Source organism: Oncorhynchus gorbuscha, linkage group LG01, assembly GCF_021184085.1.
Source record: "Oncorhynchus gorbuscha isolate QuinsamMale2020 ecotype Even-year linkage group LG01, OgorEven_v1.0, whole genome shotgun sequence".
NCBI lineage: Eukaryota > Metazoa > Chordata > Actinopteri > Salmoniformes > Salmonidae > Oncorhynchus > Oncorhynchus gorbuscha.
Genome location: NC_060173.1, coordinates 74,485,372 through 74,498,809, shown reverse-complemented (window position 1 = coordinate 74,498,809; position 13,438 = coordinate 74,485,372). Strand labels below are relative to the sequence as shown.

The 13,438-nt window shown below is 44.0% G+C and overlaps 1 protein-coding gene across 1 annotated transcript in view; it reads right to left on the bottom strand.

Moving 5' to 3' along the window:
* Positions 1-239: 239 nt before the first annotated feature.
* Positions 240-13,438, bottom strand: part of LOC124042002 (aspartate--tRNA ligase, cytoplasmic-like) — a 28,151-nt gene continuing 14,952 nt past the window's right edge. Inside the window, exons 7-18 of the mRNA XM_046360259.1 lie at positions 12,321-12,423; positions 11,948-12,028; positions 7,350-7,409; positions 5,347-5,458; positions 3,401-3,535; positions 2,586-2,733; positions 2,244-2,390; positions 2,032-2,074; positions 1,349-1,429; positions 1,132-1,243; positions 898-969; positions 240-723 (exon numbers count right to left, since the gene is read on the bottom strand). Coding sequence (XP_046216215.1) covers positions 632-723; positions 898-969; positions 1,132-1,243; positions 1,349-1,429; positions 2,032-2,074; positions 2,244-2,390; positions 2,586-2,733; positions 3,401-3,535; positions 5,347-5,458; positions 7,350-7,409; positions 11,948-12,028; positions 12,321-12,423 — 1,186 coding nt within the window. The 3' untranslated portion in view covers positions 240-631. The remainder of the gene's footprint in view (positions 724-897; positions 970-1,131; positions 1,244-1,348; positions 1,430-2,031; positions 2,075-2,243; positions 2,391-2,585; positions 2,734-3,400; positions 3,536-5,346; positions 5,459-7,349; positions 7,410-11,947; positions 12,029-12,320; positions 12,424-13,438) is intronic.

Sequence of the window (13,438 nt, the reverse complement as noted above, 5' to 3'; positions counted from 1 at the left end):
TCCCCACAGGTAATCAAAAGACTTCTACATTGTTTCTCAAGTAACCAGGCTTGTAGTGATAAAAACGCCCGAATGAATCGGTGGAGAAAAGCAAGCACCTTAGCACATTCTCTATAGCAAAGAATGTGTTTAATACGATAAAGGGGTTGTTTCTCCCATAAAAGAACGTAAAGAAATTAAATGTGCTTTTCAAGTTCTTAATACTTTTTACTTTAAAAACATCAAACAATTACAACAAATGTCAGCAGACCATGATTATTTATTAGTCATACCTCTGTAGTGTGACAAAGACTGGTATCAAAGTTGATCAACCCCATAGAAAAGTGTTAAGAGATACAACACAAGGTAAGTAATGCATAGGTGAGCCTAAGCCAACACATCCCTTAATCATATTCCACTTCTGTATTGTGTATTAAGATTCTTTCTCCCTTATATTATCAATCTATTTCTTCATGTGTCATTTTCTATTACTGAATACTGTTGACCGTAGTAGTACCCTGGCTTGATTCTCTATTTGTTAATCGCAGTAGCACTTCAGTGTCGTGGCACTAATTTCTCAACTCTGTCTGGTGTTTTGGAGATGAATATAGATTCCCCATGTCTTGCATCTGTCTCCAGTGGCGATGGCCGTTCAGGGGGTCAAGCGTTTGGGGTCACGGGGGAACATGGAGACCTGGCGGACATTTTGAAGACCCAGGTAGAGCATGCAGACTCTTTCCAGCCCTGAGGGAGAGAACTCACCGTAACCGTCACAGTACACTAACGATGAGTATATTTAGAGTACCTTTACAATGTTTTTCATAATGACTATATTTACCATGAGTATATTTAGCATATATTTACATTGGATTTCATATTGAGAGGGTATGGGTTTAGAATAAGTATTTAATGTCTTACCAATGCCACCACCTCCGTGTGGGGGAGCTCCATAACGGAAAGAGTCGATGTAGGACTTGATCTTCTCCAGATCTGCATCAACACTTTACATATCAGCACCAGCCACCAGTGTATTTGTGACATAGTAAAAATATGCTTATTCTCTAGCAATCGCTTGAGAGGAGGGAAGGAAGCATGATTTATTGAGTGACAAATATTGCCACTTTGAATAACAAGGCAGAGTTGTCTAATTACCAATGTTGTGGTGAATGGCCCTCTCAGTAAGCAGCTGGGCATCGTGGATCCTCTGAGCGCCAGAGAGGATCTCCTCTCCTCTCATGAACATGTCGTAGGAGTTGGAGTATTTCTGAGGAGGAAACATAAGTCATATAACAAGTTCAGTGAATGCCACAATGGTGTCATGAGCATGTGTTGTGTGCGTGTGTGTGCGTGCGTTTAGTGACGCGCATACTTTGTCATTGGGGTCAGGCATGGTGTAGAAGGGCCTCACAGCCAGGGGGTACTTGTCCAGCACATAGAAGTCAGTGTCATACTAACAGAAAGGAAACAGAGATGAGTTAGTCCGCTTTACAGCTAGATATGACCTGCATGTGTACCTACAGGTAACTGCCAAAAATAAAGGAAACACCAACTTTCGTGTCTTAATAGGGCATAGGGAAACCGAGTCGGCATGGATTCCACAAGTGTCTGGAACTCGATTGAAGGGATGTAACGCCATTCTTACAAAATCATTTCCATAATTTGGTGTTTTGCTGGTGGTGGGAAATGCTATCTTAGGCGCCGCTCCAGAATCTCCCATAAGTGTTCAATTGTGTTGAGATCTGGTGACTGAGACAGCCAGGGCATATGCTTTACATCATTTTCATGCTCATCAAACCATTAAGTGACCACTCGTGCCCTGTGATTTGTTATCCTATGGGGGCATAGCCACGGTAGCCAAAATAATGGCCTACCCAGCATTTTATACATGATTAACTCCGAAACCACACCTGTGTGGAAGCACCTGCTTTCAATACACTTTGTATCCCTTGTTTATTCAAGTGTTTCCAATATTTGGGCAGCTACCTGTAGATACAGAGAGTAATATAACTACATGTGTTGTCACCCCGAGAAGTCAATGGCATGATAACATACCTTTTCTTTCACCAGACGACCGAGCAACTTCTCATTTGGAGTGCTGTGAAAAATGTTAAACAATTGACTTTAGATCAATTAGAAGATAAACAAGAAAAACATCAGTTCCAGACTTACAAAACAAAGCCATCTTTATTTGAACTTTACTTGAAGGTGTTATCAACAACATGCGTAAACGTAACACTGCTGCAAACTCTTGACCCGCCACGGACCTGAGGTCCTCCTCGTCTCCCATGTCCACCCCGGCCTCCCGGAGCATGGCCACGCCCTCCGTGTACTCCAGCCTCAGAGTGGGCTCCAGGAACCTGAAGGGCTCACTGGAGTACTGCTTCCCCACCGTCTGGATCTCAGTCTGGAACCTGGACAACATACACACACATAAACAAACAAGCGAGCGAACATACACATCGATGCCATGCCCTTTCAGCGGTGTACTTTCTATAGGGCATCATCCATGTGTTCCAGTTATAGCCCTGTAATGGGCCCTCTAAAGATTCAACCGTACTCATTCACTTTGCTTGCAAATATGGGTTAGAAGTGCATCAACATCTTACTTTTCTCTGAGCCCTTTGAAGATCTGCACCATGGTGTCGGTGATGGACTCGATCACTTCGTGGTAGTGGTAGTTGAATGCCAACTCAATATCCAGACCTACAAACTCTGTCAGATGACGATGGGTGTTGGAGTCTTCTGCTCTGAACACTGGAACAGAGAACATCTTCAGTTACTATCAGCGCCATTGTATTTCACTAAGAGGATTAGATCCATCACCCCAGAGGTATACTAGACATCGGCGGCAGCGTCTCAAATGGCACCCTACTCCCTTTATAGTGCACTATTTCGACCAGGGCACATTGACCAGACATACGAGACTGCAGTGGGGGGAGAAGTCATTACTCCCCTGGTTATGTGTGGATCTGGCCAGGTGATGTCCCTGTTGAGCTACCGCACAGAGAAGAGACGGGGGACATTATGCAACCAAGCACAAGCCAGTGAGATAAATGTTTCCTATGTGGTAATCCGCCCAGGTTTAATATTGTGTAGGTCACTTTTCCTGAATAGTGTTTGTTTGTTGACTACATAACTAGCGACTGATGTATTCAACACAGCAGTTTCATTCATTCCCATTATTGGATAGTGTTCATTGGGGAGTGAAAAGGGGTTAGGTGAAGGGCTTAGAGATGGTCTTTTCAATATATATCTTTTTATATTTGACACTTTATTCAGATGGCTTGAAACAAAAGGGGAGAGACGGTCCAGCAGGAACACAGAAGTAAGGGGAGACGCGAGGATGGAACCCTTGCAGTATATGTGCCTGGCGGGAAGCATTACAGCTAGACCACAGGTTCTGCCCTAGATATTGACTCACCTGGTCCCACACAAAACACCTTGTCAAAGTCAGCACAGATACACATCTGCTTGTAGAGCTGGGGAGACTGGGCCAGGTAGGCGCTGGTTTTGAAGTAGGACACAGTGAAGACGTTCGCGCCACCCTCACTGGCAGCTAGAGAGGAGAAAGATACCTTTGAGTCAAACTATTCCAGAAGAGTAGCAACCCCTAACCCAAAATAATATTTTTTAACTAACCTTGGTGACAATTAAATTTCCTAACAATGTAAGCATTTCACTGTTAATCTACATCTGCTGTTTACGAAGCATGTGACAAATACAATTTGATTAGATTTTGATTACAATTATTAACCATTAAAAGAGATTCTACAGTACTTTTAGCTAGTAGTTCTAAAAGTAGCGGTAAGGTCCAAAAGTGGTCCCTGGAAAATGCGTATTACAGCAGATATGTGCCCCACTTCATTGCTCTCTCACTCTCTCATTTTTTAAAATATTTTTTTGTTTTTTAAACTCATTTACCGATTGATTTCGGTACAATTATTTGAATTCCATTATGTTTTTTTCTTTCTGTGAGCTCAATGTGCAGTTTATGTAGAGATAAATCAGATCAAGCCTAAACTGTGATATGTAGTAGGGAGTTGTAGTTTCCAACAGGCCAATATTCTACATAGTTTAAGGCAGAAAACGTGGTAACAACAATGACCATAATCCATTGCGCGTTTGCCTACTTGTGCGGTCTGTATTGAGCTATAATAAGAACAGTGTAGGAAGACACGGAGACGGGGGAGAAAACTTGCAATCAAGAGGGACAGAAAGCAGTTGCTTCGCTACCCGAAAATACCTGATATAAGTGATTGATAGTTGGTATTCAGTAGTCATAAAAGCATGCCTTGTTTACTTTTAAGAACTTCTAAAATTGTGATTTTTGTCAGACAGCATAGATAGCAGCTCTATAGAGATGAGGACTAGGAATTAAATAATAAAGTCATCAAATAAAATAAAGTAACCCGTGGTTATTTTTTGTAGAATCTAACTGTAACCGAAAGAACCTCAAAAAGCACTAACATTGACACATCCAGCCCAAAGCGGGAGGTTTAAAAAATAAAAAAAACTTAGTAGGCGACACATTTCTGGAGCATGTTTACGTATGAGCCACGTATGAGCCATATTTGACATTCACTTCATAGTATATCCTGTGATAGGTGTTGTCCTTTACAGAAGGGTGGTCACAGAGTACATTTTGTACAGTGTACGTGTGATGGGTGTTGGCAGAGGAAAATATGTTTTTTCTTTGAGTAGTAAACACTGTTGATACACAGCTGCTTGCACCTAAAAAGGCGGCAATTTTAAATGTGTCAATGCCAGGCTGGGCTTATTTCATTGGCTCCTACAGTTGAGGAAGTGAAAGGAACACTTGTTACACCCCAGCTCAGTACACTACACGAGGTAGTACATGTTGTGATGTGGTGGAATGTACAGCAGTAAACAACACTGTTATGTCTTACGTTGGTTTAAAGCTTATTTCTATAGCTACAAAATATGACACACGCTCACTCATTATGTGCTCACACTTGTGAAGTGCAGTTTAGCTCATCAATAAGAGCACGAATGACCAGACAAATTCGAGCCGGCACTGCTCCACAAGGTAACTGGTAGACAGTAATCCTACTGTGAATTATCTCAAGGGTATGTGAACTAGAGACCCTATCATCAATAGAGGAATGAATGGCCTTTTGAGCTTGAATTTCTACACTGCTCACACTCTACTCCCCACCTTCCATTACCCAAACCCATCTGAACATGAAAGAGCATGTCTCTTTGAGACTAGTGGAAAAGTACCTTGTCTTCCTACTACCTGTACTTAATACAAGTCAAGTAGGAATCTAAAGGCCAATATTGTTTGCCTTTTAACTTTTAATTGACAAATCATGTCCAGTCTGAGACACAGGGGCACGTTGGTGGTACCTGATATGATTTTGGGGGTCTGGATCTCCACAAAGCCCTTGTTGGTCAGGGTGTCTCTAAAGAGCTGGCAAACTCCCGACTGCAGGCGGAAGATGGCCTGGCTGGTTGTTGTCTACCAGAGGAGCAACAAGCAGAAACAACAAGAGTCAACAGAGGTATTACACAATGCCAAAGATGAGTCAATAACACTGCTTTGAGTCACATCTTGCCTCATACAGTCTCGACACCTTTCATTTCATTAAAGGGAGTGGAAATAGTAAGGCTTGGCCTATTTCCAAATGGAACACTCAATTTTACCTTTTTATTTTACTTTTTCAATTGTACTTTTTGCCGTTGATTCAAGTTAGAGTAGGGTGCATTTCACACTAATGTCAGCCTTTAGAAAATAAACATGAGATATAAAGCTTTGTTCTCTTTTTAAAACCTAACATTGGCAAACAAGTTCATCTGAAATTATCTATTCACATACAAACATATAGTCACATATAAAATCAGCTTTGAGCAATCTGATTGTACACAGAGGTAAACTTAGTTGCATAGAAAATAACCCAATCATCAAAACAACTCGTGATGAGGCACGTCAATGAGCTGGGTATTACACAGAACATCTGGGAAAGAGCAGAGGAACCGTTAAAACCCCCCCAACCCTATGACCGTTGGGCTACAAACAGCATTGTGAATAGGTGTGTTCTTTCTTAGTTCTAAGTTGACTCATTTCTTAATATGACTGGTGTTATTAGTAAGGATTTATTCAACCAGTTCTATCTGGCTTCATGCATCTACATAAAGCCAGGGTCAGGCACTTTGATGAACCTCCTGATTGAAAAAAGGCTCACATTTCTATCTTCTAGACTTTCCCAAAGTCCTGAACGGGAGTTTTCTGTGTGACTATCCTATTGTCAGACAATGACTCTGGGCCAGTCAGACTTTAGTTCAGGGCCCTGTTAGAAATGGTCAACTGATATTTTAGTCCATGAACACTCCCCCAGCTCATGGATTATATGTATAGTGGACAGAGGTCAGAAAATAACTACTGCCCTGATGAATAAAAACACTTCTGAAGAACCCTAGAAAAAAACACTAGACAAATACCATACCCGGCGAGCCAACCAACTGCTATGATAGCCTGAGTAGGAACTGACATATCAAAAGTATTTACATAACTCAAGGATTTCCTGTGCAAAACACCTCTACTGTGAGCAGATGGGCGGAGCTGTGGTGTCATCATAGATCACTTCTCTTTCGACATCCTCACACCAGGGTGGAGGGTATAAAAGAGAGTGAGAGCAAAATAGCTCAGTGCGTCACTCTCGTTGACATTCAAGCTCTCAAAACAAGTGTCTAACGGGCCATGGCTTGTGGTTTTGGTCACATGCCACCACTCAGATTGTGACTTACTGCTATTGTCCTTCATTAGAGTGCAGAAATTTATTTTCAGCAAAAATGTCTAGCTAGTATATCTATTTCCTTCCATTTTCACAACAACTTGGAAAACCCGAGCCTGGTGTGTTAGGAGCCGTTTCATTACTTTTGACCCTTGATTGTTGAGCCGGGTTTGGGGTCTGTGTGAAAACCGCTTTATGGGTTTACTGTTCATTTAAGTGTGGTTGTGATAACAGGCCCAAGTCCATGAGCTCAAAGAGACATTGTGTAGAAGCAGGTGTTGTGACAAAGCCAGTCTGAGGCGAGCGCTAAAGCTGTTTTCCTGCTGCTGCCACATCAGTGTGGGCGCCTCAGAACAGGGCACAACAATGAGACCTCTAGCAACCCTTTCCTTCCCGAATTCCTGCAGTTCTATACTCCACTCTACAAGCAGGCTAACTCAGTGCCTTCCTGCGAAAAGGGACATATGCCGTGATTCTGTCACAAATGGCATCTCATCATTACAATATCTGTTGATACAAATATAATGTCTTAAAAAAAAACTCATGTTTCGTTTTTGTGTAATTAATTTGTCATCGAAGAAGGTAACACTGGCTTATGAGTGATAGTGTAGAACTTACTCTGAGATCAATGACTCGGTTGTCCAGTCTGGTGTCCTGGTTGACCGTCGCTCTTCCGTCCTGAGGAGACACACAACAATAATTTCACCACATTACAAAACACTGAAGTATTTAACACATCTGAAGAACATCGGAACAAGCTAAGTGTGAAAACTGTGCCTACGGTGTGATATTCAAAATGTATCAAATGTTCTGTGTGTCCTACAGTACACTGAGTGTACCAAACATTAGGAACACCTTCCAAATACTGAGTTGCGCACCCTGGATTCACCTGTTCAGTCTACATCTTAGAAAGAAAAAGTGTTCTTAATGTTTTGTACACTCAGTGTATATCTATGTCTGTTTGTTTTTAAACAAAGCAGGTCTATAAGGTTTAAAAATAGAACAGGATAGAACACAATATAAAAAATATATATTATAATACAATGTAGTGCAGCAGTAAATATACAAATAGTATGTAAACATTATTAAAGTGACCAGTGTTCAAGACTATGGTCATGGAGCAGCAGTCTCTAAGGTGCAGGATAGAGTACCCGGTGGTAGCCGGCTATTGACAGTGACTAAGGAGCAGAGTAGGGTACTGGGCAGAGGTCGTCATGTGGTGGCTGTTTAAAACATTTACATTTAAGTCGTTTAGCAGACGCTCTTATCCAGAGCGACTTACAAATTGGTGCATTCACCTTATGACATCCAGTAGAACAGTCACTTTACAATAGTGCATCTAAATCTTAAAGGGGGGTGAGAAGGATTACTTATCCTATCCTAGGTATTCCTTAAAGAGGTGGGGTTTCAGGTGTCTCCGGAAGGTGGTGATTGACTCCGCTGTCCTGGCGTCGTGAGGGAGTTTGTTCCACCATTGGGGGCCAGAGCAGCGAACAGTTTTGACTGGGCTGAGCGGGAACTGTACTTCCTCAGTGGTAGGGAGGCGAGCAGGCCAGAGGTGGATGAACGCAGTGCCCTTGTTTGGGTGTAGGGCCTGATCAGAGCCTGGAGGTACTGAGGTGCCGTTCCCCTCACAGCTCCGTAGGCAAGCACCATGGTCTTGTAGCGGATGCGAGCTTCAACTGGAAGCCAGTGGAGAGAGCGGAGGAGCGGGGTGACGTGAGAGAACTTGGGAAGGTTGAACACCAGACGGGCTGCGGCGTTCTGGATGAGTTGAAGGGGTTTAATGGCACAGGCAGGGAGCCCAGCCAACAGCGAGTTGCAGTAATCCAGATGGGAGATGACAAGTGCCTGGATTAGGACCTGCGCCGCTTCCTGTGTGAGGCAGGGTCGTACTCTGCGGATGTTGTAGAGCATGAACCTACAGGAACGGGCCACCGCCTTGATGTTAGTTGAGAACGACAGGGTGTTGTCCAGGATCACGCCAAGGTTCTTAGCGCTCTGGGAGGAGGACACAATGGAGTTGTCAACCGTGATGGCGAGATCATGGAACGGGCAGTCCTTCCCCGGGAGGAAGAGCAGCTCCGTCTTGCCGAAGTTTAGCTTGAGGTGGTGATCCGTCATCCACACTGATATGTCTGCCATAAAAGTCTGATGGCCTGGGGATGGAAGCTGTTAATCAGTCTCTCGGTCCCAGCTTTGAAGCACCTGTACTGTTGCCGCCTTCTAAATGGTAGTGGGGTTAACAGGCCATGACTCAGGTGGCTGAGGTCCTTGATGATCTTCTTGACCTTACTGTGACACCGGGTGCAGAAGTTGTCCTGGAGGGCAGGCAGTGTGCCGTATGATGTTGCGCCGGGCAGACCGCACCACCCTCTGGAGAGCCCTGCAGTTGCACACGGTGCAATTGCTGTACCGGGCAGTTATGCAGCCCAACATGATGCTCTCAATGGTGCATTTGTAGGAGTTGGTTAGGGTTTTAGGGAACAAGTCGAATTTGTTCAGCCTCCTGAGGTTGAAGAGGCGGTGTTGCGCCTTCACCACACTTGTGTGAAGGGACCATTTCAGGTCCACAGTGACGTGAACAACGAGGAACTTGACCCTCTACTGCGTCCGAGTCGATGTGGATGGGACGTGCACTCTCTGCTGACTCCTGTAGTCCACGATCAGCTCCTTCCGTTTTGTTGACGAGAAGGGAGGGATTATTTTCCTGGCACCACTCCACCAAGGCACTCACCTCCTCCCTGTAGGCTGTCTCATCGTTGTTGGTAATCACCCCAACCACTGTTGTGTAGTCAGCAAGCTTGATGATTGAGGCTGGAGACGTGTGTGGCCACGCAGTCATGCGTGAACAGGGAGTATAGGAGGGGGCTGAGCACACACCCCTGTGGGGCTCCCATGTTGAGGATCAGCGTGGTTGTGGTGTTTGTTACCGTAAGCCACAGTATTTGGCTGGCAGCCACATGCATGGCCATCATATTTCTAATGTTTATCATATAAAGAATGTAGGGCACAATGCTACATTCTTTATATGATAAACATTAGAAATATCATGACGGCCTCTGCCCAGTACCCTACTCTGCTCCTTAGTCACTGTCAATACATTTCCAATGTTTTGCTTAAAGTTAATCTTTCATTTTACCAGAGAAAAGTAGGTTGGATACACTGGATACACACACTATATACAGAGAAAAGTAGCTACACATCAGTCAGAGCGCTGTCTGCTGATCGAATGCCCGTTTGTAAATTCTCATCTGAGTAGAGAAGTGCAACTGAAGGCCAAAATGAGCAGAAATGACAAGCAGCATTTTAGATCTGCGTTTTATATTTTGTTTTTCCTATGTGGAAAAAACACAGAATTCTGCGTTAACACGACCTCTAAGTTGAAGCAAGTTGCTGAATAAATATATAGTGTTCACTTTCTGCCGTGTTTGAGAAGTCCAAGCCCATTGGACGAGTTATCTGTACAGCTGCCATTGCTTGATTTCCTTGAGTTTTTTTCTCCTCTCTGTTCTCGGCCTGTCTGAAGAGGGGGGCCTCTTCTCTGAGCAGAGCCGGGAGGCCCGTTGCCCTAACGACTCCATACTCCACGCAGACAAAGCGTGTACACTGTACTGTTCTTCCTTCAGACAAGCATGTGTCAAGACTTTGTTCAATAGCACAATGTCTCTCGTTCACATTCATTTGTATATGACCAAACTCTTTAGACCCTACCTACATATGTGTAACTTTATAAACTGGATTGCCTGTTTTAGCATTTTGTTTATTTTAGTTTGAGCTCGTTAGCATATTAAGCTATGAGCCTCCATGGAAATTCGCTATTACATGTGCTAATTTTGTTAGCATTCTGGAAATAGACACCCAATGGGCTGTTGCGTTTTTGGCGACCCCTTATGTACTAAGCCGGTAATACCATAAATCCCGGTATGTGAGGAGGACGGTATGAAAATCTGGATAGTGCCCAACCCTACGAAACACCTTCACCCATTTCAAGGAAAACAACAAAGCCACCGACGTGGCCCCTGCCACTCTTGAGGACTGTGTGCTCCCAATCTACGTGGCTGACGTGAATAAGACATTTAACCCTTGCAAGGCTGCCAGCCCAGACGGCATCCCATGCCGCGTCCTCAGAGCATGCGTAGACCAGCTGGCTGGAGTGTTTACGGACATATTCAAATCTCTCACTGTCCCAGTCTGTTATCCCCACTGGCTGTAAGATGTCCGACATCGTCCCTGTACCCTAGAAAAGAGTAGGTAACTGAACTAAATTACTTTTGCCCCGGAGCACTCACTTCTGTAATCATGAAGTGCTTTGAGAAGCTATTTAGGGACGATATTACCTAGATCTTACCCAACACCTTAGATCCACTACAATTTACATACCGCCCCAACAGATACACAGACAATGCAATCACCAATTAACTGTTTGAATACAACCAATTACAATCATATAAAAGATTAAAGGAGCACAGAAGCTCCTAAATATTAGAACACAATGCCCAAGATTGTCAGGCTTCCCTGGAACTCACGTGGGTTTAAAACAGCCTTTCCGGAGACACCTGAAACCCCACCTCTTTAAGGAATACCTAGGATAGGATAAGTAATCCCTCTCCCCCCCCTTTAAGATTTAGATGCACTATTGTAAAGTGACTGTTCCACTGGATGTCATAAGGTGAATGCACCAATTTGTAAGTCGCTCTGGATAAGAGCGTCTGCTAAATGACTTAAATGTAAATGTAACACAGTTCACACATCCTGCTCAGACAGGGAGACACAGAGCCAGCCCTCCCCAACGGCAGGTGCTGTAACTGACAGACAGAACAGACAGGCCCAGCCCAGAGTCTCCTCCCCAACGGCAGGTGCTGTAACTTAGTGACGGACAGACAACACCTGGGCCACATCTGTAGCTGGGTTTCGCTTATGGCATAAACACCGACACCCTTCAGCTGTCTCTGAACTGAACCACACTAGAGAGAGGCGACCCTTGAGACAGACACCGACCGAGAACATGGCAGTATAGGACCAACACAACTCCAAAACAACAGCCACAGGCATTGAGTGTGGGGACCAAGTCATGCATTTTTCATCCAGTGTCTGTGTTTGAACTGGAACAGCATTAGAAGAGAGGATCATCTCTGAATGCAATGAGTTTGACATTTTATCAGCTACAAAGGGCTGCCTGCGGGAGGCCCAGGAGGCCTGGCCCTCATTCTCACCTCATCCCCCTCTCCATCCGGCCTCACACAATCCTCCAGCTGCAGGGGCAGACGAGGCTCGGCCTGGCTGATCACAAAAATCTGAGACAGGGGGGAAGGAGATTTAGTTGTATTTTTTTTTTTAGAAGGGAGATGTTGGTTCAAATAGATTTACAGTTAGAGTACCTCTACATTCACGGTACTTTCCATGTTTAACTGCTGAGTGGAAAGGAAAGTACCATAATTCCAAAATCAGAAAGCAAATCAAGTCTCATACAGTTATCTTTTAACCGGTAGTTTCTCTGATTAATAATGAGAGTCAATGGCTGTCCCTTCGTCACAGTAAGTCTGTTGGACTGTGGGTGTGGTCAGACGGAGCATCAGACAGCCCTACCCTCTCAATGTGCAGCTCCACATCCTGCTGAGTGCAGCTCTCGATCTTCTGCTCCACTTTCCTCACCATCGCCTCCACGTCCACGATGCTCTCCTTGTTGATGCTACAGGCGGGGGGGATGAGAAGCACAGCGCTTAGAAGTCTACACAGTTCAATTGGAGTCAAACAAGTGGGAGGCTAGCTGAGAACTGAAAGTTTCCATTCAAAACCCTGATTGAAGTTCAAACAGTCACAGAAGTGTTTCAAAAGCTGAGAAAATTGTGTGTGTGTGGGGGGGGAACTGAGATTTTTAAAATAAATAATAAAACAAATCATAACACTGACTACTCTTCCTGAGGTAAAATGTCACAGGATCACATTGTTTGGATGGTTTCAATATGACCATATTGACAGATATATTTTGATTGAATCAGTCTATTGGGAGAACGTGTAAAAAAATAAAAATAAAAATTAACATAATGAGACACCAATATGAACTACAGTAAAACACCAGTGGCCACACAACAATAAGACAGAGGTTAATCAACTATCTAAAAGACATGTTGAGAGAACACCGGAACAGGCCACCACTGTCCTTTCTCAATGTTCTAGATCCAACAGAGCCTTATAGAAATATGATGAGCTATCAATACCAATTGTCACATAGCATGGGGCCAGATGGAACAAGCCCAGTGTAATCCTTCACCTCTTCTCATTAAAAAGCAGTAACGAGAGACAGGACAGTGGTGAATGGTGATCCCAGTCAGTCCTCTGCAGCTGCCTCAGTCACAGACATCCACTACGAGGATCAGCTAGACAAATAAAGCCCACATTAATAACCTCCTCCCTCAAACATCCTACCAGCCTGCCTGGGGACAATAAACACTGCCCATCAACTAATGAGTCATACAAGTAAGGCTTTTGATTGACCGGACTAGTGTCTTGTCCACGGGCTGTACTTGTACATCAAGCTGCCTTCACAATACAGAAAAGGGAGATCCTATGGACCGCTCTGGCTCAGACATGGCTACTTACTATAGTCTTAGCGAACAACGGACTATATATTATAAAGATATGTGAAACGTTTCAATACATTGTTTCACGCGCTCTAGTAAGAGAAAGTAAAACGAGACACGTAG